We start from the raw sequence: 27,910 nt of genomic DNA on the forward strand, positions 1-27,910 counted from the left end.
CACCTGTCTCTCTCTCACCTGTCTGTCTCTCACCTGTCTGTCTCTCACCTGAGATCATTAATGGCCAGATTGAAATCTCCTGTCGAAGTCATTTTGAGTCCCAAATATGTGTAGCTGTGTGTGTGTTCTATGTCAGTGGAGCCCAGTAAGAAGCGGTGTGGGTTCCCCTGACCCCTGGGTCGTTTCTGGAAGACCATAATCCTGGTCTTTTCCACATTAACTGTCAGGGCCCAGGTCTGACAGAAGGTCTCCAGATGAACTGTCAGGGCCCAGGTCTGACAGAAGGTCTCCAGATGAACTGTCAGGGCCCAGGTCTGACAGAAGGTCTCCAGATGAACTGCCAGGGCCCAGGTCTGACAGAAGGTCTCCAGATGAACTGCCAGGGCCCAGGTCTGACAGAAGGTCTCCAGATGAACTGTCAGGGCCCAGGTCTGACAGAAGGTCTCCAGATGAACTGTCAGGGCCCAGGTCTGACAGAAGGTCTCCAGATGAACTGTCAGGGCCCAGGTCTGACAGAAGGTCTCCAGATTAACTGTCAGGGCCCAGGTCTGACAGAAGCTTTGCAGATGATCCATTTGCTGTTGTAATGCCTCCTTAGATGGAGCTAGCAATATTAGATCATCTGCAAACAGGAGGCATTTAATTTGTGTATCAGAGAGGGTGAGTCCAGGGATATCGGATTGTTCTAATGATTTAGCCAATTGATCAATATAAATGTTAAATAGGGTGGGGCTGAGACTGCAGCCCTGTTTCACCCCTCTACTTTGGGGGAAGACATCTGTTTCCATATTGACCATTTTCACAGCACATTTATTATTTGTATACATTGTTTTAATGATATCATATGTTTTCCCCCCTACACCGTTTTCAATCAACTTCAGAAACAGACCGTTATGCCAAATTGAGTCGAATGCTTTTTTGAAATCTACAAAACAAGAGAAAATCTTCTTATTTTGGTGGACATGTTTATGAATGAGGGTGTGGAGGGTATATATATGGTCTGTAGTCCGATGTTGTAAATCCAATCTGACTCTTGCTCAGGACATTATGTTCACTGAGGAAGTCTTGCAGTCGGCTGTTTAGGATGCTGCAGAATAACTTCCCCAGGTTGTTGCTGACACATATGCCTCGGTAATTGTTTGGGTCAAATTTAGTTCTATTTTTAAATATTGGTGTGGTGATTCCTTTGCTCCAGATGTCAGGGAAATGTCCAATGCTCAGAACGACGTTGAATAGTTTCAACATGGCAGTGTTGAACCATAGACTATATATATAAATGGACGTAGTGTCCGTGACGTCACCCATAGGATTCTGCAGAGTTGCCTAGAAGCCCTTAGTAGGCGGAGTCGGCCACTAACGGCTCGACAGTGACGTCAGAGTCTAACTCCCGCCTGCTCCAGCCTGATCCAAATAAGGGCAAAGAGGCGGAGGCGGGACCTGCTGCCACCGACCTGGAAGTTCCAGAGCTTGCTCAGGCTAAGAAGCTAAGCTAAAGGAAACCTTCATACAAAAACACATGAAAAGTTATATGTTAGGTGTGTAGGGTTACAGACTGCTTAACAAGCAAAACATAGAACTTAAATTAGTGATGCAATGCTGAAATGTAAAAATGTGACAGTCAAAAAGCTTAGGTGTTTTAATGCCATATTCACTTAATAACGCATGAACAACTTTTACAAATATTTCTATATAGTCTGTGTTGGTAAATGTCATCTACGTTGCACATTTCCTGCTGAAATACATGCATACCAAGTTACTGCGTGGCACTTTGGTTTTGATAAAACAGTGTAGTTCCACTATATAAACGTTACATTCATAATCAAACGAGACAATCTGCAGGAGAATGAGCTATTTTTGTTATTCTTAATGCCTGTCATTCACACGTTAATAAAATTAAATAAGTAGGCTACCGATACATAGCAGAACAATTGTGGCGATGTTCAGCTTAATAAGCCTTGTTCAACATAATTTCTTTAGCTAATACTACAGAGGGCTGCAGGTGAACCAAGTCCGCGTTTCGCTGCATTCCTTGATCTCCAGTTATAACGCCGGACTAGCCCCCTGCGGCTCCGTTAGCTCCGGCGGCGGACTCCGGCGGCCACCACTGGGATAATTGGGTCCCCTTTTAACATTTGCTCCCGTTTAACATTATGGCGTCATAGCCATAGACTATAAAAGTCTTACCCAAGGCTGAATCATAAACTAAACTGTGTATATATATATATCAAGTACAGTAACTACAACTAGCTAAGGTTGTAGCCTAGCAGAGTGGACAAGTTGCTGTTAGCTGACAGTGAGGCACGTACCTGTCCATCAAAGTGACCACGCCCTCATTTATGCAAAAACGTTAAGACCTGATATAAATAAAAGGGTCGTGTTAGAAAACAATTCACTCACCAATTCATAAGCATGAAGGTGGAATCTAACTATATCCCGAATAATTTGTATTGCATCCAGGGGCAGAAACATGTTTATTTCTGCTGTAAAGTTGGGCATTTTAACATGGGGGTCTATGGAAATGGATCCTTTCTGCAGTCATCGCCTATCGGCCAATAGATGACCTGCAGTTTGTGGCACTTCCTTATTGGCCTCCCGGCTCTGCCCCAGAGTTTGCCGCTTGTGTTGAACTTATGGCTGCTAAATTTCAGCATTTCATTTAAAATGCCATCAGGACCACTGGCCTTCCTTGGTTGTAGGGCCTGTGTTTTAGCCAGGAGCTCTTCCTCAGTAATTGTATTGTCTTTATTAGGATCCCCATTAGCACTAGCATGAGCATTGGCTATTCTTCCTGGGGTCCTCACACACGCAAAACATACATAAATATACATGCAACAAAATTAAAACAAAACAAAACAGCTCATAATTTCATGCAATTTACAGTGCTGTATGAAGTGAAAACTAAAATGGTCAAAAGGCCAAACAAAAGTAAATACAAATAAGAGTACATAATACTATATGCATACATAGCCACAGACACAGTTCAAATTTACTTTACAATACTGTGTGGCCATAGCTCTTCCGGATTGGTCCATTTTGTTCCGGGTACGGCATGACATCATGCCGTACCCGGAACGAAATGGAAGAATCAAATGGACAATGACGTATCTCCAATGAGGCGTTTTGGGGAGGTATTTTCTGTGTTAGAGTTTTACTCGCTACAGGGTGTACTCTGAGGGTTTGTGACTCTGCACACCGTTTACATGCATAAAAACCTTCATAACACACAAGGGGACGGGTAATAACCGGAAAAGCATGACATGGGCCCTATAACCTGTTAAGCCAGAGAGACCCCAGTACCGGGGCACTGCCGCAACATCTTGCAGGAAACAATGTCTGAGGGCATGTTCATTTAATAAACTATGAATGTTTTATATGCATGTAACGGGAAGAAACTCATCTAACTGATCTTTTTTTTTTTTTTTTAAAGAAAACCCACAATGCTAACACTGAGCCTCTGAATTAGCAACGAGCGAAAAATGCTAACACCTTACTGCACCGAAAATAACTCACAAAACCTTATTATTTATCTCTTCTCTACATCCATGACATCGTTTCACATCGTGAGGTGACACAGAATCGATGGGTACCCTCATTATCACTGAATTATACGTATTTGCGACGTTATAAACAAAAACGGACATCAAAACAGGTGACGCTAGGTAGCTAAAAATGCTAACATTTTTACCTTGGCTCTGTAGTCTCTCCAAAGTGGTCTTCAATGGCATTAAAACGATAAAAACGCTGAAGTTAATCCATAGGTTAATCCAATGTGTCTGTGTCCCTTTGAAATGATTTATGATAATCCATGAGCAATAAAACTGCTTTTCCGTTTCCAGATGTCAAAGCTAGAGATAGGTTCACTCTGATTGAAAATTACATGCGCGAAGCCCCCACCTTTTCTCTTCACAACGTGTGTGTGTGGGGGACTCCCCCTTCGATTCTATTGGCTCTAACGGTCAGAAAGAGGTGTCAACCATCAAAATCGACCAAGGGGGGCCAGAGATATGGAAAATCCACCCAAATGACCCCAGAAGTGGTTTATTTTTGCTAAATCTCTCTAGAAAGGTAAAATGTCACTTGTTTTGCATCAATCTTGATACAGGGTACTTATTATATGTTGTACTTTGGATTCCTAAAGCTTTTAGTCTACTAACCCATCATCCAAGGGTAGTTTTCACTGTAAGTAAAAAAGAATCTTTGGACGGACACTATAATTTACAGTTTTTTACTATGTAAAATCTGAATTTTCTTTAAAATAAAAAACATCTATATTGATTATGACTTTTCTACATCCAACTCACAGGTTTATCATTACTTTGAGAACAAAGATTATTAATTTAACCCTTTTAGAAGGGAAGATATGGTCATTTGTTCTGGGAATGGCATTTTCGAGCCTGAGACCTGAAAAACAGGCTCAGGGCTCAACAGGTTAAATTATTTTTTAGCGACCTTTTAAATGTACTTGAAAATGTTCCTGAATGTATTGTCTAAAGGGTTCTGGTTGTCTTTAACGACTGATTCTAGAATGTGTAGTTTGTTGAGGAGATCATTTTGGGCCGAATTCAGTGTAACGCTACTATACAGGTTTTCAAAGTGTGTTTTCCAAATGTCCCCATTTTGAATAGCCAGTTCTTCCTTGTGTGGTTTGCTGAAAGAGTGCCATTTCTTCCAGAAATGATTTGAGTCAATGGACTCTTCAATGATTTCAAGTTGGTGCTGTGCATGTTGCTCCCTTTTAGTTCTGAGTGTTCTTCTGTATAATTTCAGTGTTTCCCAATATTGGAGGCGGAGCTCAGGATGGTCAGGTTGTCTGTGTTTTTGATTTGATAAACTTCTGAGGGTTTTTCTCAGATGTCTGCAGTCTGCATCAAACCACTTTTCATTGGCTGACTTTTTAGATTAGTGACTGGAAAAAGCTGCAGTACATATGCCGAGCCTGTACGTGGCGCTGTAACTTCCTCCAGAAAAAGCAGCGAAGAAGAATGGTTGTCATGGTTGCCCTTCTGTTTATTCACCGTGGTGTGGGCCGGGGGAACCGGGCAGAGTTTTTTGCCGGTCAACGCGTGTAAAAGTTTAAATCTTCCGGACAAAATTATAAAAGTGCCGGTCAAAGGTCTTCTTTGTTATTTATTGAGCTTTAAAACAAATGAATAACGACTCTATATAATGACATATAATAATAAAATACACGGAGCCTCTCTTTTCCCTCTCTTCTCACAGTGTCAGTGTCTGTCTCATGCAGCAGTTGATCCAATAAGTAAACTCGACAGTAAAAAATAAACATATTTATAACTAGTTTAGGTAGTTTGAGAGGTAATTAAAATAGCTAAGGGTGATGATCTGACTTGAAGTGTGTGTTTTGCTCCCGCTGCATCACAGCAGGAGGAGCTGCGTGTCTCCGTCCTGTCAGATTAGACTTCACTCGCGTTTATGTCCATATCGAGATAAAGATAAATAATCTGAATTCAGTGTGCAGTGTACTTTGACGCGGGGGTGAGCAGCAGAGGGGGGGGGAGGCGGGGCTATTGCGTCATCATTATCACAAAATGTTCGTATAGAGGCGATCACACGGAGCCGTATGACCCCCCAGAGCGCTCCGTTCCCAGATCTATCCACCTTTGGACCCGTTGTCGTTTGCAGGGTCCGTTTCTATCGTTTAGTTACGGCCTCGTGTGGCAAACAGGGCTATACGCAAGAGAAGTATGCGGATACAACCCGTTTTCGTCCTCGTGGGGCACCAGCCTTAGACGTTGTGTGGTCATTGTATAACTCCACACGCCTTTTCTCCTCATTTAATGCATTTTAACGGCTGTAATCGTTGTTAACGTAAAACCGGAAGTGACGTCAAAAGCTTTTCAAAATAAACTTTAGCAACAACGTTAGCCACAAGCCAATGCTAACCGGAAATGTTTTCAGAATAAAACAGTTTTAAGCTTACTGTATGTTTAAACTAAATTACGTCATTAAACATTGATTTTAATTTCTTACAGTGTTAGTTAGCTAGCAGGACAGTTAGGCTAACCGTCAGTTAGGATAAACCGTCAGTTTGGCAGTTGGTTAGCAGTTGGTTAGCTTCTCTGCTGGGTTCTTCGGTTGAATAGTGCTAGTGTAACGTCCGAGGTGTTAAGGCTTCAAGAATACTTCTGTGTAACAAGAACTCAGGAACTTAGTACTTTTTGGAGCGTCACAGATAGCGCCTCCGTTTATTTATCGTCGAGTCACACCACACTCCCTCTCACCACTCCAGGACAGACTGCGCATGCTCACAACACATGACCTCTCAACCCAATGCTTACATGCGTCCCCCCTTACTGAAAGAAATGTCCCCATTTCCACACACATGGTGAGAACACAACAAAACATCAAAAAAACAATACAACCACGAAAAAACCCAAAAACATAACAAAACTACACACTACCCTGCAGAATAATACATGCAGGCATGACGTACATTTGAAGAAAAAAAAAAATCTTTGAATAAAAACAATGACAAACAAAACACATCCACAGCCCACATAAAACATCAAACTTGGTATGACATAACCTATTCCCCTGTCCTGCACACTTGAAACATGAAAAAAACCAATTATGCAGCATAGAATACACAGGAGAAAATAATCACACAAGCATGTAAACACCAGTCATTCAGCCCATAACAAAGTCCATAAATCGGACAGGAGGCCGCGCTAACCTCCCAGCCCGGGACACCGTCGGTGCGGCTTGTTCGAGCTCAGGGGAATCACCAGCCCCAGAACCCGGCCCAAGATCACAGTCACTTTCCCCATCGGAAAACCTCAAGCGTCCAGAGCTCTGTGGGGAGACTGCATCTTGCAACGGAAGAGCCTGAGAAAGGTTTAAGAGAGACCTTGATGGTCCCTCCAAGGGAAAGGCTACCGACAGGTTGTATCGCTGTAGTCTGTCGTAATGGACAGTTTGGAGAGAGGCTTCATCCCCAAACGGGCTACTAGTTGGTACGTGACCCCCACTTCATCACCCCTATCCATTCACTTCTGCACCAGATAAGGCCCCTTCCAGTGGGGAGCCAGCTTACGGCGGCTCTCAGTGGGATCATTTAACCACACCAAATCCCCGACTTCATACGGGTCGTGCCTCACTCTGGCGTCATAGTACGACTTCTGTTTGCTGCTTGCAGCAAAATTGTTATCCCTTGTCTGATCAAACGCCGTGTCCAAGCGTCTGAGAAGGGAACCAGCAAAGTCTTCCCGGGGACCCTGCACCAGATCATCCTGCTTTGGACCCAGTAACACATCCACAGGAGTCCTGGCCTCCCTGCCATACGTGAGAAAATACGGCGTGAAGCCTGTGCTGGAATGTACACTGGTATTGTACGCAAACGCGACCTGTGACAGAAAAGAGTCCCACTCCCCCTCACATGATAGAAGAGATTTCGCCAACTGATCGATAAGTGTCCTATTAAACCTCTCTACCATGCCATCAGACTTCGGATTGTAAGGCGTGGTGTGCGTCTTCTTCACACCTAACACGCCGCACAAATGCCTCACAACATCTGATTCGAACTGTCTGCCCATATCAGTGTGCAGAGTTTCCATTACCCCATGCTCCAAGATGTAGTTCTGGAAGAGACACTCCGCGACCGTCGGGGCTTTTTGATCGGGGATGGCATACAGATTTACAAATTTTGTGAAATAGTCCTCAATAACCAACACATACCGGTTGCCTTTTGATGTGACCGGTAACTCCAGTATGTCAGCCGCCACACGCTGGAAAGGTCTAACTGCATGTGAAGTTCTCATGGGGGCATGGTGTTTAGGCACCGGGGACTTCCTTCTCTGACAGGCATAACATTGGTCACACCACGAACGAATGTCACTGTGCATGGAGGGCCAATAACACACACTTCTTGCGCGTGCCAAAACGCGATCATACGCCAGGTGAGCAGTCAGTGGAGCACCATGCAAGTGTCCCAGGACCTCTGTAACTAAGACAGCAGGAACAACAACCTGACAGCCAAACAACTCTACATAAAAGTGTTAAGCTCACCGGTAGCTACAGGAGTGAACTCACAATGCTGAACACAGGACGATGAAACAGAGCTTTTGAGGTAGAAAAAGGTTTATTAACCAAAAACCTTATATAGAGTCAGACGAGGGATTAAATATCCAATAAACCCAAAGCCAGGGTTTGTTAACTGAGGTGGTGCGGGTATGCACGGAGATACTCTGGCGAGGAGAGCCGGGGGACCAGAGCTGGTGAGAGTCGACAGGAAGGAGCTGGTGTGCGTGGAAGCACGAAGGTACACTGGCGAGGAAAGCCGCTGATCCAGAGCTGGCGATAGTTGACAGGTTGGAGCCGGTGTGCGTGGAAGCACGGAGATACTCAGACGAGAGGTACGTGGCTGGATGTGGCAGGCAGAGGAGTAGGCAGATGGATTCTGACGGAGAACACAAGGGTTAGATTCGGCAGGAACACAGAGAGTTAGTTTTACCATAAACTACATGTACCAAGTCGAATTACCAGCGAGGTGAAACGACGAACTGGTGAATACTGGATGAGAGGACCGGGCATATAAGCAGGTGAAGGTGAGTAGTGTAATCAGGATGATGAGCAGCAGCTGCGGAGGTGAGTTGGCGGGAATCAGAAGTGGGTCAGCCACACCCAGCCAGGGAGACAGACACACAGACAGACAGAACGAACATAACAAACATAAAACAAAGAAGAGAAGAAGGAGGGAGATACTGTAAATCCTCACAGTACCCCCCTCTCCACGGGAGCCTCCTGGCGACCACCAGGCTTGTCAGGGTGTGCTCTGTGGAACTCCCTCACCATGACAGGGTCCATGATGCGTGACCGAGGCACCCAGCAACGTTCCTCCAGGTTGTAACCCTCCCAATCAACCAAGTACTGAAAGCCCCTGCCCCGGCGTCTGACATCCATAAGCCGACGCACGGTGTAGGCAGGATGATCATCGATGACTCGGGGGGGAGGAGGGGGAATGGTTGGAGGGCACAGGTCACTAGTGTGGACTGGCTTGATCTGGGAAACATGAAAGGTTGGATGAACCTTCATGGATCTGGGGAGTCTCAAGCGGACAGCAGAGGGGTTAATAATGCGCTCAATGAGGAAAGGCCCAAGGAACCGAGGGGACAGTTTCTTTGACTCGGTGAGGAGTGAGATATTTTTGGAAGACAACCAAACTGATTGTCCAGGGGTGTAATGGGGAGCGGCATGTCTGTGACGGTTAGCTGACCGTTGATTCCTGGTAGAAGTCCGGAGGAGTTCTGAGCGAGTGTCCCTCCAAATCTTACGGCACCGTTGAATGTGATGCTGGACAGAAGGAACTGCCAACTCACTCTCCTCCTCAGGAAACAGGGGAGGTTGGTACCCTAAGGAGGCTTCAAAAGGAGAGAGAGCAGTTGCAGAAGACGTGAGTGAATTAAAGGAATACTCCACCCAGGGTAGAAGGGAGCTCCAGGTAGATTGATTGCGATTGGCAACACAGCGGAGAGTAGATTCCAGGTCTTGATTGGCCCTTTCAGTTTGACCGTTTGACTGGGGATGATAACCAGAAGTTAGACTGACCGATGCACCAAGTGAATGACAGAAATTCTTCCAAACCAGAGAGATGAACTGAGGTCCACGGTCGGAGACGATGTCAGCCGGGATTCCATGCAGGCGGAAAACATGCTGGGTGAGAAGTTGACCGGTCTCCAGGGCTGAGGGAAGCTTGGGCAGAGCTACAAAATGGGCACATTTGGAGAAACGGTCTACAACTGTTAGAATAGTTGTGTTTCCTTGTGAGGGAGGTAGGCCGGTGACAAAATCTAGTGCAATATGAGACCAAGGTCGACTTGGGATAGGAAGGGGCTGGAGCAATCCTGCAGGTCTCTGATGAGAGGCCTTGCTCCTAGCACATGTAGTGCAGGCTGAAACAAACTCCTTAGTGTCCTTGTCAACTGTTGGCCACCAGAAATGTCTCCGGAGAAGAGAGAGTGTGCGGTTGGCACCAGGATGATTAGCGAAAAGGGAGCTGTGGACCCACTGCAGGACTTGAGAACGGACAGAGTTGGGGACAAACTGACGGTTTGGCGGACCACAACCAGGGTCCGGTTGCTCCAATAGCGCCTCCTGGATGGAGTTACTGATCTCCCAGGTGAGGCCACCCACAACACAGCTCAGGGGAAGAATAGAGTCAAAAGACGTGACTGGTCCCTCAGACAAAAACGACCTGGACAGGGCGTCGGGTTTAGTATTCTTGGAACCAGGACGATAAGTTAGAGAGAAGTTGAAACGACCAAAGAAGAGGGCCCACCTGGCCTGTCGGGAGTTTAGCCGTTTAGCAGACTGAATGTACTCCAGGTTCTTGTGGTCAGTCCAAACCAGGAATGGCTGCTCGCTGCCCTCGAGCCAGTGTCGCCACTCCTCCAACGCCATCTTCACTGCCAGCAGCTCTCTGTTGCCCACATCATAATTTCTCTCAGCTGGGGAAAGACGGCGAGAGAAGAAAGCACATGGGTGAAGCTTATTGTCTGGCCCTGCCGTCTGAGACAAAACAGCGCCAACCCCGATGTCAGATGCATCTACCTCCACCACAAACTGCTTGCTTGAGTCTGGCTGGATGAGTATGGGGGCAGATGTGAACAAGGATTTGAGGAGAAGAAATGCCTTGTTAGCATCAGTAGTCCAGGTAAACTTGATCTTGACAGAAGTGAGACTGGAGAGTGGAGCTGCTACCTTGCTATAGTTCCTGATGAACCGGCGATAGAAGTTAGCAAAACCCAGGAACCTCTGCAGCTCCTTCCTAGTAGTGGGGACTGGCCACTCGGAGACAGCTAGGATCTTTCCTGGATCAGCCTCCAACTTGCCCTGCCTGATGATATATCCCAGGAAGCTGACCCGCTCCTGGTGAAACTCGCACTTCTCAGCCTTGACGAACAGCTTGTTCTCAAGCAGCCTTTGCAGCACCTGACTGACGTGGTCCTGATGTTCCTCCAGACTCGTGGAAAAAATCAAGATGTCGTCAATGTAAACGAACACGAATCGGTTAAGGAAGTCTCGTAGGACATCGTTAACCAGGGCCTGGAAAACAGCGGGGGCATTAGAGAGTCCAAAGGGCATGACAAGATATTCGAAGTGACCAAGGGGGGTGTTGAAAGCTGTCTTCCACTCATCTCCTTGGCGAATTCGAACAAGGTGGTAGGCATTCCTGAGGTCGAGCTTGGAGAAGATGGTGGCACCTTGGAGAGGTTCAAAGGCTGAGTTTATCAGGGGAAGTGGGTACTTGTTTTTAACTGTAATGTTATTTAGCCCACGAAAGTCAATACAGGGTCGGAGAGACTTATCCTTTTTGTCCACGAAGAAAAACCCAGCACCCAGAGGAGAGGAAGAAGGACGAATTATCCCAGAAGCAAGAGAGTCACCGATGTATCTCTCCATGGACTCTCTTTCAGGCCGAGACAGATTATAAAGCCTGCTGGTGGGTAAAGGAGCTCCAGGCAGCAGATTGATGGGACAATCATAGGGACGATGAGGAGGGAGAGAGAGAGCTTTCTCCTTGTTGAAGACCCCACTCAGGCTGTGATAAACTTCAGGAACACCAGACAAGTCAACTTCAGCAGAGACACAAGGAGCAGACTTAGGTTCGACAGGGACGGGAGGCACAGCAGACTGTAAACAGTGAAGGTGGCACGACTGGCTCCATTCCATGATTCTTCCTCCGGCCCAATCAATATGTGGATTGTGGGTGCGAAGCCATGGGTATCCAAGAACCAAAGGGGTTGCTGGTGAGGAAATAACCTTCAGTTGAATCTCCTCTCTGTGATTACCAGAAATAAACAGGGTTAAGGGTTGTGTCTGCTGTGTAACCTTAGAAATGCTTTTCCCATTTAAAGCATATGCTGTCAGAGGTTCTGTTAGAGTTTCCAAATGTAACCCCAGCTGTTTGGCTAGTTCACAGTCCACAAAGCTATCCTCAGCTCCAGAGTCAACGAGAGCAGAAAGGGGCAATGTCTGAGCGTTGAAACAAAGTCTAGCAGGAATCAAAAAACGGCTCAAAATTGGGGCTACAATAGGTGTAGGAAGCGAACTCGTCAGGACCCCCAACTTTACTGACGAGCCCTTGCGTTTGGGCGAACAGGACAGCCAGAGAGGATATGGCCACCCTTTCCACAGTACAGGCATTCTCCACACCTAATACGTCGAAGGCGCTCCTCAGGGGATAATCCAGTGCGTCCCAACTGCATAGGTTCCACCATAGCAGAAGTGGGCACGCGGGTTGGTGAGGTGAAGCCAGATGGTCCGGACACAGAGGGAGCAAACCTGGGAGAACTGTTTGGCTGATAAGGCAAAGCAAAAGGAGGACGCTGCGTGCGCTCCGCACGGCGCTCCCGCAACCGGCTGTCGAGACGAGAAACCCAGGAGATTAAGGATTGGAGGTCAGCAGGCTCCTCTCTTGCAGCCAGCTCATCCTTCAGTTGATCCCTCAATCCCCTAACAAACACAGCCCTTAAAGCCGCCTCGTCCCATCGGGCTTCTGCCGCCAGTGTGCGAAACTCGATAGAATAATCTGCAATGGTTCGAGTTCCTTGTTGCAGATTCAACAGACGATTAGCAGCTGAGCCAGAGTGTTCAGGATGATCAAAAACAGAGGAAAAATGATCCGAAAAAACTCCAAAGGAAAGTGTATTGTAATCCACAGAAGAACTCAATGCTTCGGCCCAGGTTAAAGCTCTTCCACGAAGCAAACTCAACATATAGTTAATCTTAGTTCCATCAGAGGAAAAAGACACGGGGCGCTGGCGAAATACCTTATTGCATTGAAAAAGAAATCCTCTGCATTTCTCCACCTCTCCGTGGAAAGGCTCAGGATCGGCAATGGGGAAGTCCCGGCATGGAGTGGAATCCACAGGTGGATAGGAGGAGGCAGGAAGTGTACCAGAAGACGTCAAAGCAGAGACCTGAGCAGCAAGGTTTGAGACGTTTAGAGCCATGGATTGATTGCTCTCCACTAAGGCTCGAATCATCTGCTCATGATGGCCCAGAAGATTTCCCTGATGGGAAATGGCGTGCTGGACTGAGGCGGGATCCGATCCGGCATCAGCGGAGCTCATAGTGACCAGTTCGTACTGTTAAGCTCACCGGTAGCTACAGGAGTGAACTCACAATGCTGAACACAGGACGATGAAACAGAGCTTTTGAGGTAGAAAAAGGTTTATTAACCAAAAACCTTATATAGAGTCAGACGAGGGATTAAATATCCAATAAACCCAAAGCCAGGGTTTGTTAACTGAGGTGGTGCGGGTATGCACGGAGATACTCTGGCGAGGAGAGCCGGGGGACCAGAGCTGGTGAGAGTCGACAGGAAGGAGCTGGTGTGCGTGGAAGCACGAAGGTACACTGGCGAGGAAAGCCGCTGATCCAGAGCTGGCGATAGTTGACAGGTTGGAGCCGGTGTGCGTGGAAGCACGGAGATACTCAGACGAGAGGTACGTGGCTGGATGTGGCAGGCAGAGGAGTAGGCAGATGGATTCTGACGGAGAACACAAGGGTTAGATTCGGCAGGAACACAGAGAGTTAGTTTTACCATAAACTACATGTACCAAGTCGAATTACCAGCGAGGTGAAACGACGAACTGGTGAATACTGGATGAGAGGACCGGGCATATAAGCAGGTGAAGGTGAGTAGTGTAATCAGGATGATGAGCAGCAGCTGCGGAGGTGAGTTGGCGGGAATCAGAAGTGGGTCAGCCACACCCAGCCAGGGAGACAGACACACAGACAGACAGAACGAACATAACAAACATAAAACAAAGAAGAGAAGAAGGAGGGAGATACTGTAAATCCTCACAAAAAGTCCCTCCACAAAAGTCAGCCGGGGAAACTCATGCCAAAGTCTCTTCACACCCCGACTAGCATCTTTTAACCTCCATCTAGGGGGCCGTTGGCCATGCTCCAGCCAGGCCAAAACTTGTCCGATGTCTGCATCCTTTTGCTGGAGCTCCCTAATACCGGAGCCATCATGTGACAGAGTGAAGATTAGGGTCTGGTCCACTGAAGACCCTGAGTCAGGAGAAGGAGGGCCTGAAATCGGTCCCTGGGCTTGGGCCGTGGCAGGAGTCCCCACAGCACACACATCACTAGGACCACTGTCCCCAGCGCCAGGGAGAATTGTATTCAAGGGAGCGGATGTGGCATCGAGACTGCCTGAGTTCTCCAAAGCTTCAGGGGTGTCAGGCCTGCGTGAAAGGGCATCTGCATTTGTGTGTTTGGCCCCACTCTTGTGCACAATCACCCAGTCGTATGGGTCCAGCTCCAGAGCCCAACGGCTACGACGCCCCGTCCTGTCATTGTCAACCTGAAGTCGTCGCAGACCCAACAAAGGTTGATGATCTGTGATAATTGTGAAGGGGAGAAGACCCAAGTAATGCCTGAAATTACGCACTGCCCACACTATCGCCCACAGCTCCCTGTCGTAGGTGGACCAACGCCGTTCAGCTGCTGTGAGGGAGCGACTAGCGTAGGCCACTACTCTCTCCAGGCCATCCCCTTCTTGTGACAGCACAGCCCCCACAGCAATCTGCGAAGCATCTGTACCCAGCACGAAACTCTTGGTGAAGTCCGGGTGACACATGATAGGTTCGGCACAAAGACCATCCCGCAAAAACTCAAATGCCCCCTGGCAATCCGCCGTCCACTGAAAAGGGACATCCTTCCCTGTCAGATGGTTGAGGGGGGCAGCACGCTGGGCAAAACTCCTCACAAACCTCCTATAATAAGAGCAGAGACCCAGAAAAGCACGCACCTCTGTAGCGGACCATGGAACTGGCCAAGTCTTTACCTTATCTGTGTTACGGGGGTCAGGACGAAGCCCCCCGGCGGAGATGACGTGACCAAGGAATACCACGTGATCACGGGCAAGATGGCACTTCCTGGCGTTCAATCTAAGCCCAGCTGCCCCAATCCGAATGAAGACCTCCTCCAAAGCAGACATGTGGGCCTCAAACGAACTACTGTAAATTAGTATATCGTCAAGATACACCATGCAGATGTGCCATGGCAGCCCCCTTAACACCAGCTCCATAACCCTCTGGAAGGTAGCGGGTGCATTGGTTAGACCCATAGGCATGGATTTGAACTGGTATAGGCCCTGGCCAGTGGTGAATGCTGTCTTTTCGCGGTCCTCCTCAGCCATTTCCACCTGCCAGTAACCGTCAGAAAAATCCAAGGTGCTGAACCAGGAGGCCCCCGCCAATGCGTCCAATGTGTCATCCACCCGTGGCAGTGGATGAGAATCCTTTATTGTCACAGAGTTCAGTCCCCTGTAATCCACGCAGAATCGCCATGTGTTGTTCTTTTTCCTGACGAGGACCACTGGGGCGGACCACGGGCTACAACTCTCTTCAATTATGTCATCCTCCAACAGGCGCTGAACCTGTCTGCCTATCTCCTTCCGTTTTTCTGGCGAAGTACGGTAGGCCCGACGCTTGACCGGGGAATGATCACCTGTCTGTATGCAGTGTTTGATCAGACCGGTGTTTCCTGTTCTGCCCTTCCTAGAGCCGAACACCCCTTGGTGTTTCCCCATCAAGGCCTGCAGCTGCAGTCTCTGTTCAGCAGACAACAGGAAGCCAGCCACATCCGGCAGAGGGGTAGCCCCCTGCTGAGAGGGGAAAACCTCAGCGGGGGTGAGTAGATCACAGTCCTTAACATGGTGGAACACACCTAAATGGGAACCGGTGTGCAGCTTTAACTCCTTCTCTGTCGGGTTGAGCAGCCTTGCCACAGTGCATCCATTCTTCACCGGTGCAACTGTACGTGCAATCACAAGTCCCACGTTATCACGCACCTCAGGCTCCAGGTAGCCTAAGAAAGAGTCAATGGGCAGACCAGCAGTACGGGCAATATCCACATTAACTGGGACAATCATTTCACTGAAAGGGGGAATAATAGCATCAACAGACATTGATGTAACAACATTCTGGTATGAAATCTGTGGCATGCATGAGAGGAATATCAACATTCCCCAGGTGAAGCAGACAATGACCAACATCCATAACAGCTCGAGCCTGCAACATGAAATCAAACCCCAGCAGAATAGCTTGTGTTGCCCCTCGCACTACATGCACAGCCTGCTCCCTATGTTTGCCCCCCAACTGTATGGGAAGAGTCACAGTACCCAGAGTGTCCAACAATTGACCATTTACTGTGCGTGAAAAAGTGTACTGGGTATTTAGCACCCGTTTACGTAAGGCAGACGTGGACATTTTGAAGTCCTCAGAAATAAGTGAAACATTGGACCCAGAGTCAATCAAAACAGTAACATCAACACCCTCAACAAGTCCTCTAACATAGGCTGTGGGCTTAGACTCACCCACAGAACAAGAGTCCAATGCACGAGCAGGCGCTTTCCCAGCAGAATAGTCCATTTGACCATGTAGTGGTGAAACCGGCATCTGGGTCTCGACGCCAGTCACTGGAAGTTTCCCTGCAGCCGTCCGTGCGAGGATGGAGATGGTGACCGCCGAGAGGGAGACAAAAACCTCACTCCACGCCTTGGCTGACGTTCCCCAGCGCCGTGTGGTCCTTGCGGGACATCGCTGCCTGGTCGTCGTGGTGAGAAGTCCGCAGAGGTGTCTCGGGTTCCCCGCTCACGTGGAGACCATTCCCTGGCACCAAAACCATCCTGCGGTCTGCGCTGAGGAGAACGGCCCCTGCTGCGGTCGTCCCTGTGGGAATCACCGGTGGTAGATCTGCAACCAAACCCGCCACAGTCACAGTGGCAGGCACGCCGGTGCACCCTCTGCTCCACTTGGTCCTGCTGACGATCCCAGGTCAAGGCGGAGCTCCCTCTGCCATTCTCAGCTCCACGGTTATGTGCTCTCAAGTCTTTCACCTCAGTCTGTAAGTTGTCCACCTTCAAGGTGAGGCGTTCAACCACATTTATGAGCTTATCCGTGGTATTAGCCTTACAGTCGAAAACACCAGCCGATGGTGAATTTAGCGCTGCAGCAACAGCAGGATGCGGAGGACAGTAGGGCAAACCAGGCGTGTTCGACCTCATTGCCTGCCTGGCCCGCTCACAACGCCCAGCAATTATCAACGCCTCCTCCATATCAGTCGCCCCCTGTTCATGGCATTTTGCTTGAAGTGCAGGATCAAGGCCAGCCAAAAAACGTCTCAGCGGTCATAATCGGGAAACGCCTCAGCCACGAGTCTGGAAATGTCCGCCGCATACACCTCCAAACACTCGTTCGCCTGGCGGGGCCGTGCAGATACACACGTCTGGAAATAAAGCAGGAACTGTCTCTGGCCAAAAGCCTCCGCCAGCTTCTCCTTCACACGTTCGTAATCACCCTGCACATCTGCCGGCAAGCTGTCCCACAGCAGAAAAGCTGCACCGTCCAGTCTGGTAGGTAGAATGTTCAGCAAGGTAGCTGCGTAGCTCGTGCCCCTAGCACCCCTCGTCTGAGCACGAACAGCGGCTTCAAACTGTCTTATCCACGTAGCGAACTGCCTCTGGCCGTCGCCCCTAAACATCGGCGGCAGCTCCACTCATCACTACTCACAGAACCAGTCCAAGAAGCAGTACATCCGTTATAATCGTCTTCCATATCGCCGTCACTCTTCATTCCTCCGAACATGACGCTTCGACGCTAGCACCGTTAGCACAGCTAGCCAGCAGAGCCGACCAGAAAGTCCAGTAATTGTTCACAGAAAATAAAAATCCAAGAGCAGATAAAACACACTCCGATACCCTGCCACCAATGTAACGTCCGAGGTGTTAAGGCTTCAAGAATACTTCTGTGTAACAAAAACTCAGGAACTTAGTACTTTTTGGAGCGTCACAGATAGCGCCTCCGTTTATTTATCGTCGAGTCACACCACACTCTCTCTCACCACTCCAGGACAGACTGCGCATGCTCACAACACATGACCTCTCAACCCAATGCTTACACTAGTTAGCTAGCAGGACAGTTAGGCAAACCGTCAGTTTGGCAGTTGGTTAGCTTCTCTGCTGGGTTCTTGAGTTGAACAGTATTTTCCCTGGTTTCTTGCCATTTCTCTTTCTTTTTTTTGTTTCCAGGTAGGTAAATCCTTTCAACAAGTGGTTCTCCTTTCAACAAGTGGTTCTCCTTTCAACAAGTGGTTCTCCTTTCAACAAGTGGTTCTCCTTTCAACAAGTGGTTCTTCTTATCATTTTGTCAGAAAAGTCTCAGTTTATCTCATTTTAAAAACAGAAAAGTTAATATCTTCAGGAGCTCATGATGATGATGATGCTGTTCTCATCAATTCTCTCTCTCTCTCTCTCACCTGTCTCTCTCTCACCTGTCTGTCTCTCACCTGTCTCTCTCTCACCTGTCTCTCTCTCACCTGTCTGTCTCTCTCTCACCTGTCTCTCTCTCACCTGTCTGTCTCTCACCTGTCTACAGACATGCTGCTTCAGCCCAGCATCTCTGGGTCCTCCACCATGTACGGGGTCTCCGGGGCCCAGCAGCAGGGGGTCCAGGTGTTCAGAGGCTCCACCTTCAGCATCAGCTGCTCCATCCAGCCTCAGTACCCAGGAGGCTCCTTCCTGCTCAGCTCCTCCACTCACAACTACACCCAGCCAGCTGTCAATCACAGCGCCCACTTCCTGTTCCCGGCTGCAGAGCCCGCCCACCAGGGAAACTACAGCTGTGTTTATCACCTGTTGGTTCGCTCTCATAACTTCTCCTCAGAGAGCCGTCTGCTGTCTGTCACTGTCTCAGGTAAGCTCAGTGTCCACCTGTCTGTCTCTCACCTGTCTGTCTCTCACCTGTCTGTCTCTCACCTGTCTGTCTGTCACTGTCTCAGGTAAGCTCAGTGTCCACCTGTCTGTCTCTCACCTGTCTGTCTCTCACCTGTCTGTCTCTCACCTGTCTGTCTGTCACTGTCTCAGGTAAGCTCAGTGTTCACCTGTCTGTCTGTCACCTGTCTGTCTGTCACTGTCTCAGGTAAGCTCAGTGTTCACCTGTCTGTCTCTCACCTGTCTCTCTCTCACCTGTCTGTCTCTCACCTGTCTGTCTCTCACCTGTATGTCTCTCACCTGTCTCTCACCTGTCTGTCTCTCACCTGTCTCTCTCTCACCTGTCTGTCTCTCACCTGTCTGTCTCTCACCTGTCTGTCTCTCACCTGTCTGTCTCTCACCTGTCTGTCTGTCACTGTCTCAGGTAAGCTCAGTGTTCACCTGTCTGTCTGTCACCTGTCTGTCTGTCACTGTCTCAGGTAAGCTCAGTGTTCACCTGTCTGTCTCTCACCTGTCTGTCTCTCACCTGTCTCTCTCTCACCTGTCTGTCTCTCACCTGTCTGTCTCTCACCTGTATGTCTCTCACCTGTCTCTCACCTGTCTGTCTCTCACCTGTCTGTCTCTCACCTGTCTCTCACCTGTCTGTCTCTCACTTGTCTGTCTATCACCTGTCTCTCTCACCTGTCTGTCTCTCACCTGTCTGTCTCTCACCTGTCTCTCTCCCACCTGTCTGTCTCTCACCTGTCTCTCTCTCACCTGTCTGTCTCTCACCTGTCTCTCTCTCACCTGTCTCTCTCTCACCTGTCTCTCTCTCACCTGTCTGTCTCTCACCTGTCTCTCTCTCACCTGTCTCTCTCTCACCTGTCTCTCTCTCACCTGTCTGTCTCTCACCTGTCTCTCTCTCACCTGTCTCTCTCTCACCTGTCTCTCTCTCACCTGTCTGTCTCTCACCTGTCTCTCTCTCACCTGTCTCTCTCTCACCTGTCTGTCTCTCACCTGTCTACAGACCTGCTGCTTCAGCCCAACATCTCTGTGTCCTCCACCATGTCTGGGGTCTCCGGGGCCCAGCAGCAGGGGTTCCAGGTGTTCAGAGGCTCCACCTTCAGCATCAGCTGCTCCATCCAGCCTCAGTACCCAGGAGGCTCCTTCCTGCTCAGCTCCTCCACTCACACCTACACCCAGCCAGCTGTCAATCACAGCGCCCACTTCCTGTTCCCGGCTGCAGAGCCCGCCCACCAGGGAAACTACAGCTGTGTTTATAACATGGTGGTTCGCTCTCGTAGCTTGTCCTCAGAGAGCCGTCTGCTGTCTGTCACTGTCTCAGGTAAGCTCAGTGTCCACCTGTCTGTCTGTCACCTGTCTGTCTGTCACCTGTCTGTCTGTCACCTGTCTGTCTGTCACCTGTCTCAGGTAAGCTCAGTGTTCACCTGTCTGTCTGTCACCTGTCTGTCTGTCACCTGTCTCAGGTAAGCTCAGTGTCCACCTGTCTGTCTGTCACCTGTCTGTCTGTCACTGTCTCAGGTAAGCTCAGTGTTCACCTGTCTGTCTGTCACCTGTCTGTCTGTCACTGTCTCAGGTAAGCTCAGTGTCCACCTGTCTGTCTCTCACCTGTCTGTCTCTCACCTGTCTGTCTGTCACTGTCTCAGGTAAGCTCAGTGTTCACAGGAAGAGGATCATGTCTGTGTCTCTCTGATGCAGCTTTCACACCAGCGCTTTTCCCTTTCTAGCTCCTAGCTAGAGCTTTTCTGGTTCAGCTCCGGTTTCCCTTTTCAGCTCCCGCTCTGTTCACACCGCCCAGCTGCCGCTGCTGCGTCATGACGTCACCGTTTACATCGCTGATTTTCTCCCCAACGGAGCTCACAACAACAACAACAACAACAACAACGGGGGACTGCGTCGGGTCGATGATCGCGTTGCTTCTAATCATACGAAGCCAGATTAAATTAAATAACGACTTCTCCAACCTTATACTTTTCTCCAGAGTGCCGTGGTTCATTGTTTATTAATGTGTTTCATTTAGCGACCGCTGCAGTGCTGGCTGCTCTTCCACGGGAGTTTATTCTCCCGTTAGCTCCGGGTTAGCTCACACGGCTCTAAAGTATTCACTGTCTGACTGTCACACAAGCAGCTGATACATATCCCCAGTTCCCCTTAAGTGAATGTGTGTCAGTCTGAATTGACGCTGTTTGGCATCACAACGCTGTTATGAAAGTTTCTCTGGTATAACATGGGTGATGTTAGCATAGCAACCGAAGCTAAACTGACTACTTGCTAAGCCGTTTTCTACAGGCACTTTTTACCGGCGTATTTTTCATTATGATTCTACTTGTGATAGTCGGACATGACAACCTGTGCAGCCCATGTATTGATTCCATCCGATAGCTGGCCATCGTCCTTTACTTCTGCTACAAGGTAGGCATGTGTTCAGAGGACTGTGATGTGGGCCTGAAGAGGAGCAGTAATGGCGCATTTCCATTGCAGCGCGTAGCTCGCTTTAAGCGTGCCGTGTCGTGCCGTCCCCTTTTTTGGTTGTGCTTCCACTAGGCCTCGTTCCGGCGCGGCACGGCGCGGGGCCACTTTTTCCCCTCTTTTCTGGCCCTAGAAAATTGTGGTTCTATCGGGGCCAACAAACAGGGCTGAGTCGGGCTGAGTATGCTAAACTAGAGAGAGGAGCGCTGGCAAGAGGGCTAGAACTACAACAAGATGGACATATTTGACCGTGATTTAATTGTAATACACGTTTCAAAATGATGAAGTAACAACATACTGATACCGGTTAGTAAAAACCATGAATTAATGCTTTGTCAAGTCTGCAGACAGACGGCAGGCGAAAAACCTTTTAAAATTCGTGTTTTTCTAGATGGAGATTGGCTAAGCTAACGCAGTATATGCCCCGACCGTCCACACTCACAACAACGGCCTATACAGACATAAATAAAGCAGCGACTGTATTCACCATGACACAGGCAGTCTGTGGTTTGTACTTGTTTAACTTTTGTCGAGTTTCTGAACATATATAAGGAGCTGTGAGCTCTGAGTGCTCACAGCTAACGGCTGTGTTGTGTTTCTGGATTTCTCATTGAAGATGACGTCACGGCTCCGCCTACACTGCGTTACTACCCAGTTCCTAAACTGTAATGGAAGCGCAGCATGAAGTGAGTCGGCCCTGTTAAGGCCCAACGCGGCCAAGCCGTACCGAGCCGTACCGAGTGTGGCCGAGGCCGACCGTGTAGTGGAAATGCGCCATAAGTCACCTCTGTGCTTTCATGTCTCTGCAGGCCACCAGGGGGCAGCGCAGACAGAAGGACATGGAGCTGAAGAAAGTGAACCTGGCTGTTCCTGCATAGGAAGAGTAGCAGCTCCTCCTAAGCCATTTCTTGGTATGGCTGTAGCCTACCCCAGCCATACCCTGGCGCCGCCACTGATTATATGATGATTCAGCCCCTGCTCAGAGTACAGATGTCCTGATAGCAGAACTTCAGAGCTTCAAACCAGAGAAAATGTCAACTTTTTCTCAAAAATTCAACAATCTGACTTTTTCTAAAACGTTAAAAATTCGGACTTTTTCTCCAAAAAATCTGACTTTTTTCAAAATCTCAAAATTCGGACTTTTACTCAAAAATCTAAATGTTTTCTTTGTGAAAATCATTTTTTCTTTTTAATAACAATCAACAAATTCTGAGAAATGTCTTAAAACCACAGAATTCTGACTTTTTCTCAAAATTCTGTCTTTCTCTCGAAATCTCAAAATGTTGAACAAACTTCAAAATGATGTCTTTTGAGTTCTGTTGTATTTGTGATGGAGTTTTTGCTTAATTGTCTGTTTTTGCTTGTTTTTAGGAAGATTTGAGTTTTGTAATTAAAGGAACATTATTTCTGTTTAATTTAGGAATTTATCTGATTTCATCAAAAAGGATTTTGATATATATATATATTTTTTAATACTAAATGTTCTTTACAAATTTACTGAATTCTTAAATGATATTTTCATATTTTTTATATTTTAATATTTTTGCTTATTTGATAATAATTGAGCTCATTTCTCTTAAGGATTTTTGTATTTTGGTTTAATTCAAACATTTTGATTAATTTGGTTTTTAAAGATTTTGTATTATTTTGTTTTCTACCAAATTCTTTAAAAAAAATGTATTAAGTTTTTGTTTGTTTTATAAGAATTTCACAAAACTCTGTTCCTAAAAGATTTGCTGAATTTATTCATATTAAGGATTTTGCTTATTTTATAACAATTTAGCTTATTTTTTGCTTATTTGAAAAGAGTTTTTCTCCGTTTTGAACTAAAGGAATATTAATTTGACATAATGAATTTAAACATTTGTCTGAATTGATAAGAACGTGTCATTTGAGAGGAAGGGTCTGATATATATGAAGAGGTAAATCAGGTTAGATATAATGAGGGAACATGGAGAAAGACGTATAATGATGAGAACATGTGAATAAATGAAGCCCTGCACACAGACCTGAGATCAGATATCAGAGATCACAGAGATTATTTTCTATGTTCAATCAATTAACGGTGAAACTCTGCATGCTTTCAGTTTCTTCTGCACAGAACATACACATGGGACCAATTGTTATAAAGAGCACTTGACCTAAGCTATGTGAATATAACTAACTTGGTAGAATCACCAAATGCTGTAAAATAGGGAGAAATGTCAGTCATTTAACGGTTAGATATTGAAATTCTGATTCCATAGATGTGTCTCCCATCATCTAAAACCCCTGAATATTCTCTCAACTCAGTATTTACATTCTTTAATTCAAAGAAAATCAATAATATCTTTAAAAACTACAACTCCCTTTCTATCATCTGTGCACCGTGATGCAAAACGACACCATATTTGTAGTTTCCTTTCGGTATGCAAAGAGGTGTTGTGATAAGGGTTTTAAAAAGCCTATCGACCGATTGGATCAAATATAAAAGTCAGCTGAATTAGTGTTGATACTGCAAGGAGACGTATTGTGTGAAGAGAAATGTAAGATGTTTAATTGCTGATATATTTAAGATCCACGTCATGTATTCAGTTTCTGTGGCAGTGCTTCCTGTTTGTCCAGAAGTCTTCTCAGCAGGGCTCTATGAATACAGAACTACGGCAGATGTTAGTATTTAATGCAGCCGAACCGTGTATTACAATGCCGTTATGTGATGACCTCCAAAGAGAAAAGCAAGCACACTCAGAATCATTTGATTTTTTTAGAAAACATTTAGTTTTTATTATCGTATGAGCTACGACTCCCGAGTTGCATCACCACTAAAACATCCAATCACGGAGCTTGTTGACTAATCACGAGGTTTGTCAAGCAAAGACGACTGGCAGCGTCTACCCAACGATAGCTGAGGATTATGGGTAGTGTAGTTTCTTCGGCTATCTGAAACTCAGAAAAATCTATTTGTTTTCAGAATCGAAGAGCAAAACACAAAAGTATTGAACACAATTTAAACCAATCAATGTTGTGTAAATAACAAAGACTAACTGGCTTTTCTGAGTTGATGAGTAGTGCACATATAGATATTTAGATAATAGATATCAATAGGAAAACATAACGTAGCCATGTCAAGAAGCTGGCAAAAGAGAGCCTGAAATAACCCTTGACCTGGCTGCTAAGCTAACAGCATGTCCTGAGATACTCACACAGATTTAAACTAACCTACGACCAGATATTGTGTTTTTTATAGCACTTATTTTCTTTTTGAGGAGCTCAGAGCATCTTTGGAAAGTGAGAAACAAGAGGTTTATAACTGGTACTACATGGTGGTGGATAATGTCATGGATCATTTAGCACTATTCTTCTTCCTCAGTTTCCCTGCAGGTACTGAGCGGAGAAGACCTCCAGCTGAGTCTCCAGCTCCGTCGCTTTGTTCCTGAAACACAAATGAAACATACTTTTAATTTATTTCAAATGAGTTATCGTGTATCATATTAGCAGCGGCGCTCGTGAAGTGAATAAGGTGGAAACACAGGACGGATTCATTCCTGCGTAACGTTGGCCCTGCACTGAAATAAACAACATCTCAAATCTGCCGTCTGTGATTGGTTGTACCTCGTCACATGACAAACCATGCACACTTCCTCGAGTAAACAATACGGCCCTTATACAGGTGCATCTCAATACATTTGAATATCGTGGAAAAGTTCATTTCTTTCATTAATTCAATTCAAAAAGTGAAACTCATATATTGTATGGATTCATTACACACAAAGTGAAAGATTTCAAGGCTTTATTTGTTATAATCTGGATGATTACGGCTTACAGCTAATGAAAACCCCAAAATCAGTATCTCAGAAAATTAGAATATTGTGAAAAAGTTCAATATTGTAGACTCACGGTGTCACACTCTAATCAGCGAAGGTTTCCTGAGCCTTTAAATGCTCAGTCGGTCGAGCATCTGGTTCAGAAGGCTTCACCATCATGTGGAAGACTGCTGACTTGACAGTTGTCCAAAAGATGCTTATATTATGATAAAAGCATCTATGAAAACATAAAAACTAAAGTAAAATACATGTTCCCAAAGCAGACAGATAGCAACAGGTCAAGGCACATAGCAACAGGTCAAGGCACATAGCAACAGGTCAAGGCACATAGCAACAGGTCAAGGCACATAGCAACAGGTCAAGGCACATAGCAACAGGTCAAGGCACATAGCAACAGGTCAAGGCACATAGCAACAGGTCAAGGCACATAGCAACAGGTCAAGGCACATAGCAACAGGTCAAGGCACATAGCAACAGGTCAAGGCACATGTACAAACAGAGCGTTGTAAAGTGCACATTGTGTCAGTGTTGACAGAGCTGATTTTCCACTAACCATGTTTTTAAGTTAGATTTAAATAAACTGCAGGTGTTTTGTTCTCTAATCTTTTCTGAGCCTTCCTGGTGTCAAGCCACTCCTGAACCAGAGACAACGTCAGAAGCGTCTTACCTGGGCTAAGGAGAAAAATAAATGGTCTATTGCTCAGTGGTCCAAAGTCCTCTTTTCAGATGAAAGTACATTTTGCATTTCATTTGGAAACAAAGGTCCCAGAGTCTGGAGGAAGAGTGGAGAGGCACACAGGCCAAGTTGCGTGAAGTCCAGTGTGAAGTTTCCACAGTCAGTGATGATTTGGAGAACCATGTCATCTGCTGCTGTTGGTCCTCTGTGTTCTCTCAAGTCCAAAGTCAACGCAGCCGTCTACCAGGACGTTTCAGAGCACTTCATGCTTCCTTCTTCTGACAAGCTTTATGGAGATGCTGATTTCATTTTCCAGCAGGACTTGGCACCTGCTCACACTGCCAACAGTACTAAGACCTGGTTTAGTGACCATGGGATTACTGCGCTTGATTGGCCATCAAACTGGCCTGACCTGAACGCTATAGAGAATCTATGGGGTCAAGAGGAAGATGAGAGACACGAGAGCCAACAATGCAGACGAGCTGAAGGCCGCTATCAAAGCACCCTGGGCTTCCATCACACCTCAGCAGAGCCACAGGCTGATCGCCTCCATGCCACGCCACATGGACGCAGTCATTTGTGCCAAAGGAGGCCCAACCAAGTACTGAGTGCATACACATGAACATACTTTTCTGAAGGCCGACATTTCTGTATTAAAAATCCTTTTTTTATCGGTCCCCTTAACCCATAAGAACCCGGACCCATTTCTACTTTTGGGAAAATTAAGGGGAACATAATTTAGACTAAATGGACGACCTAGAACACATTTCTGACAAGAAACCCCCCTAGTGTCACATATCTGAAATGTGACATATATGTCCCATTGGGCTTTAATGGTAAAATAACTCTTATATATAACTTAATTAATGAGGATGATTTTTTGGTTTAAATTAGTTTGAGCATTCTTTGAATTGAAGAATAAAGAATATATTAACTCAATATAATTGAATCAGCTAAATGAACTGAGCAGATCATAATCATATTTCTAATTGTGCATATGTGTCACTCCGGGTTTACTGTGAAAGTTTAGGGTTAAAGTCCCGATCAGTGTCACAGCGATGTTGGTCTCATTTGTTTCATATCAATTTGATCAATAAATGTGTCCACAACAGGTTCAATGTAATAAAGGACATTTTCATTCTTAAATGGCTTGAATTTTACCTTTAGCAACAAAAAACAAGCTTTTGAAATGTAGCTAGTTCTGTCACATGTGTTAGTCTGGCACATGGACATCTTGGACATGTTGCCATGGGAACACAAAGTCACATGACCTGGACCAGGACCCACCAGACTGCTCAGGGTGTGTCACTTAGGGACTTTATGGGATAAAATAAAGGCTGAACTTTCCAGAACATTTAAAGTTCATGTGACTTTAAATGTCACATGAACTTTAAAGGACCCATAAATAACCCATAAGGACCCACCGTGTCATGGTGGGTCCTTATGGGTTAATATTCTAATTTTCTGAGATACTGATTTTTGGGTTTTCATTAGCTGTAAGCTGTAATCATCAAGATTCAAACAAATAAAATGTGAGTTTCACTTTTTGAATTGAATTAATGAAATAAATGAACTTTTCCACGATATTCTAATTTATTGAGATGCACCTGTATAATAAAGGTTAGGTAACGTTAAAGGTGGGGTAGGTCATTTTGAGAAACCAGCTGGAGTGCGCTAGAATTTGAAAATACACAACCGGAGAAAATCTGCCACTTCCTCACAGAGCCCCTCCTCCAACACACACGAACGCGCACATGACCAATGAGGGCACGAGATAAGTTTGTGCACAGATGGAAGGCTGACAGGCAGGTAGGCCATCCAGTTATTTTAGCCGGGCTGGCTCAGATGATTGGTCGTGCTTTTTACAGTACTACAGCTTCCACAGATGATATTTATTATGGATTTTTTGTCAAAGCACTTCAGATATTCATTGCTATCAGGATGTTAAGAGCATTCCATGGAATATAACAAAAAGTGTATCTCGAGACGGTTTCTCAAACTTACCTACCCCACCTTTAAGCAGAAAATAACATAAATGACTAGTTTGTTAATTTACTGACGGAATTAGCTTAGTTAGCTAACGTCAGATAATGTTGGGCGTGATGACGATTAGTCGTCTCATTTAGACAATTGTTAGCAACCTAAATCCCCCAGTGGGGTATTTACTCCCTTATGTTATGTCTTAGAACAAAACGTTGAAGTCTCTTCAGTTTGTGTTAA

General features: G+C 46.4%; 2 protein-coding genes and 1 long non-coding RNA gene across 5 annotated transcripts in view; 1 reads left to right on the plus strand and 2 right to left on the minus strand.

The window, feature by feature from the left end:
* LOC117496379 overlaps positions 1–23,287 on the plus strand; it is a 37,182-nt gene extending 13,895 nt beyond the window's left edge. For all 3 annotated transcript variants that reach the window (XM_034148028.1, XM_034148027.1, XM_034148029.1), the window contains 3 exons: positions 18,408–18,725; positions 19,749–20,066; positions 22,021–23,287. In XM_034148028.1, coding sequence (XP_034003919.1) covers positions 18,408–18,725; positions 19,749–20,066; positions 22,021–22,175 — 791 coding nt within the window. In that variant the 3' untranslated portion in view covers positions 22,176–23,287. The remainder of the gene's footprint in view (positions 1–18,407; positions 18,726–19,748; positions 20,067–22,020) is intronic.
* LOC117496380 lies at positions 13,171–13,768 on the minus strand. The gene is made up of 2 exons (XR_004557277.1): positions 13,591–13,768; positions 13,171–13,507 (listed from the first exon to the last, which is right to left on the minus strand). It is a non-coding gene; the product is annotated as an uncharacterized LOC117496380 (long non-coding RNA).
* Positions 23,288–23,996: 709 nt separating the features above from the next.
* LOC117496336 (mitofusin-1-like) overlaps positions 23,997–27,910 on the minus strand; it is a 37,019-nt gene continuing 33,105 nt past the window's right edge. The window contains exon 17 of the mRNA XM_034148017.1: positions 23,997–24,623. Coding sequence (XP_034003908.1) covers positions 24,557–24,623 — 67 coding nt within the window. The 3' untranslated portion in view covers positions 23,997–24,556. The remainder of the gene's footprint in view (positions 24,624–27,910) is intronic.

This window comes from Trematomus bernacchii, unplaced genomic scaffold (genome assembly GCF_902827165.1).
Source record: "Trematomus bernacchii unplaced genomic scaffold, fTreBer1.1, whole genome shotgun sequence".
In the NCBI taxonomy this organism is placed as follows: Eukaryota; Metazoa; Chordata; class Actinopteri; order Perciformes; family Nototheniidae; genus Trematomus; species Trematomus bernacchii.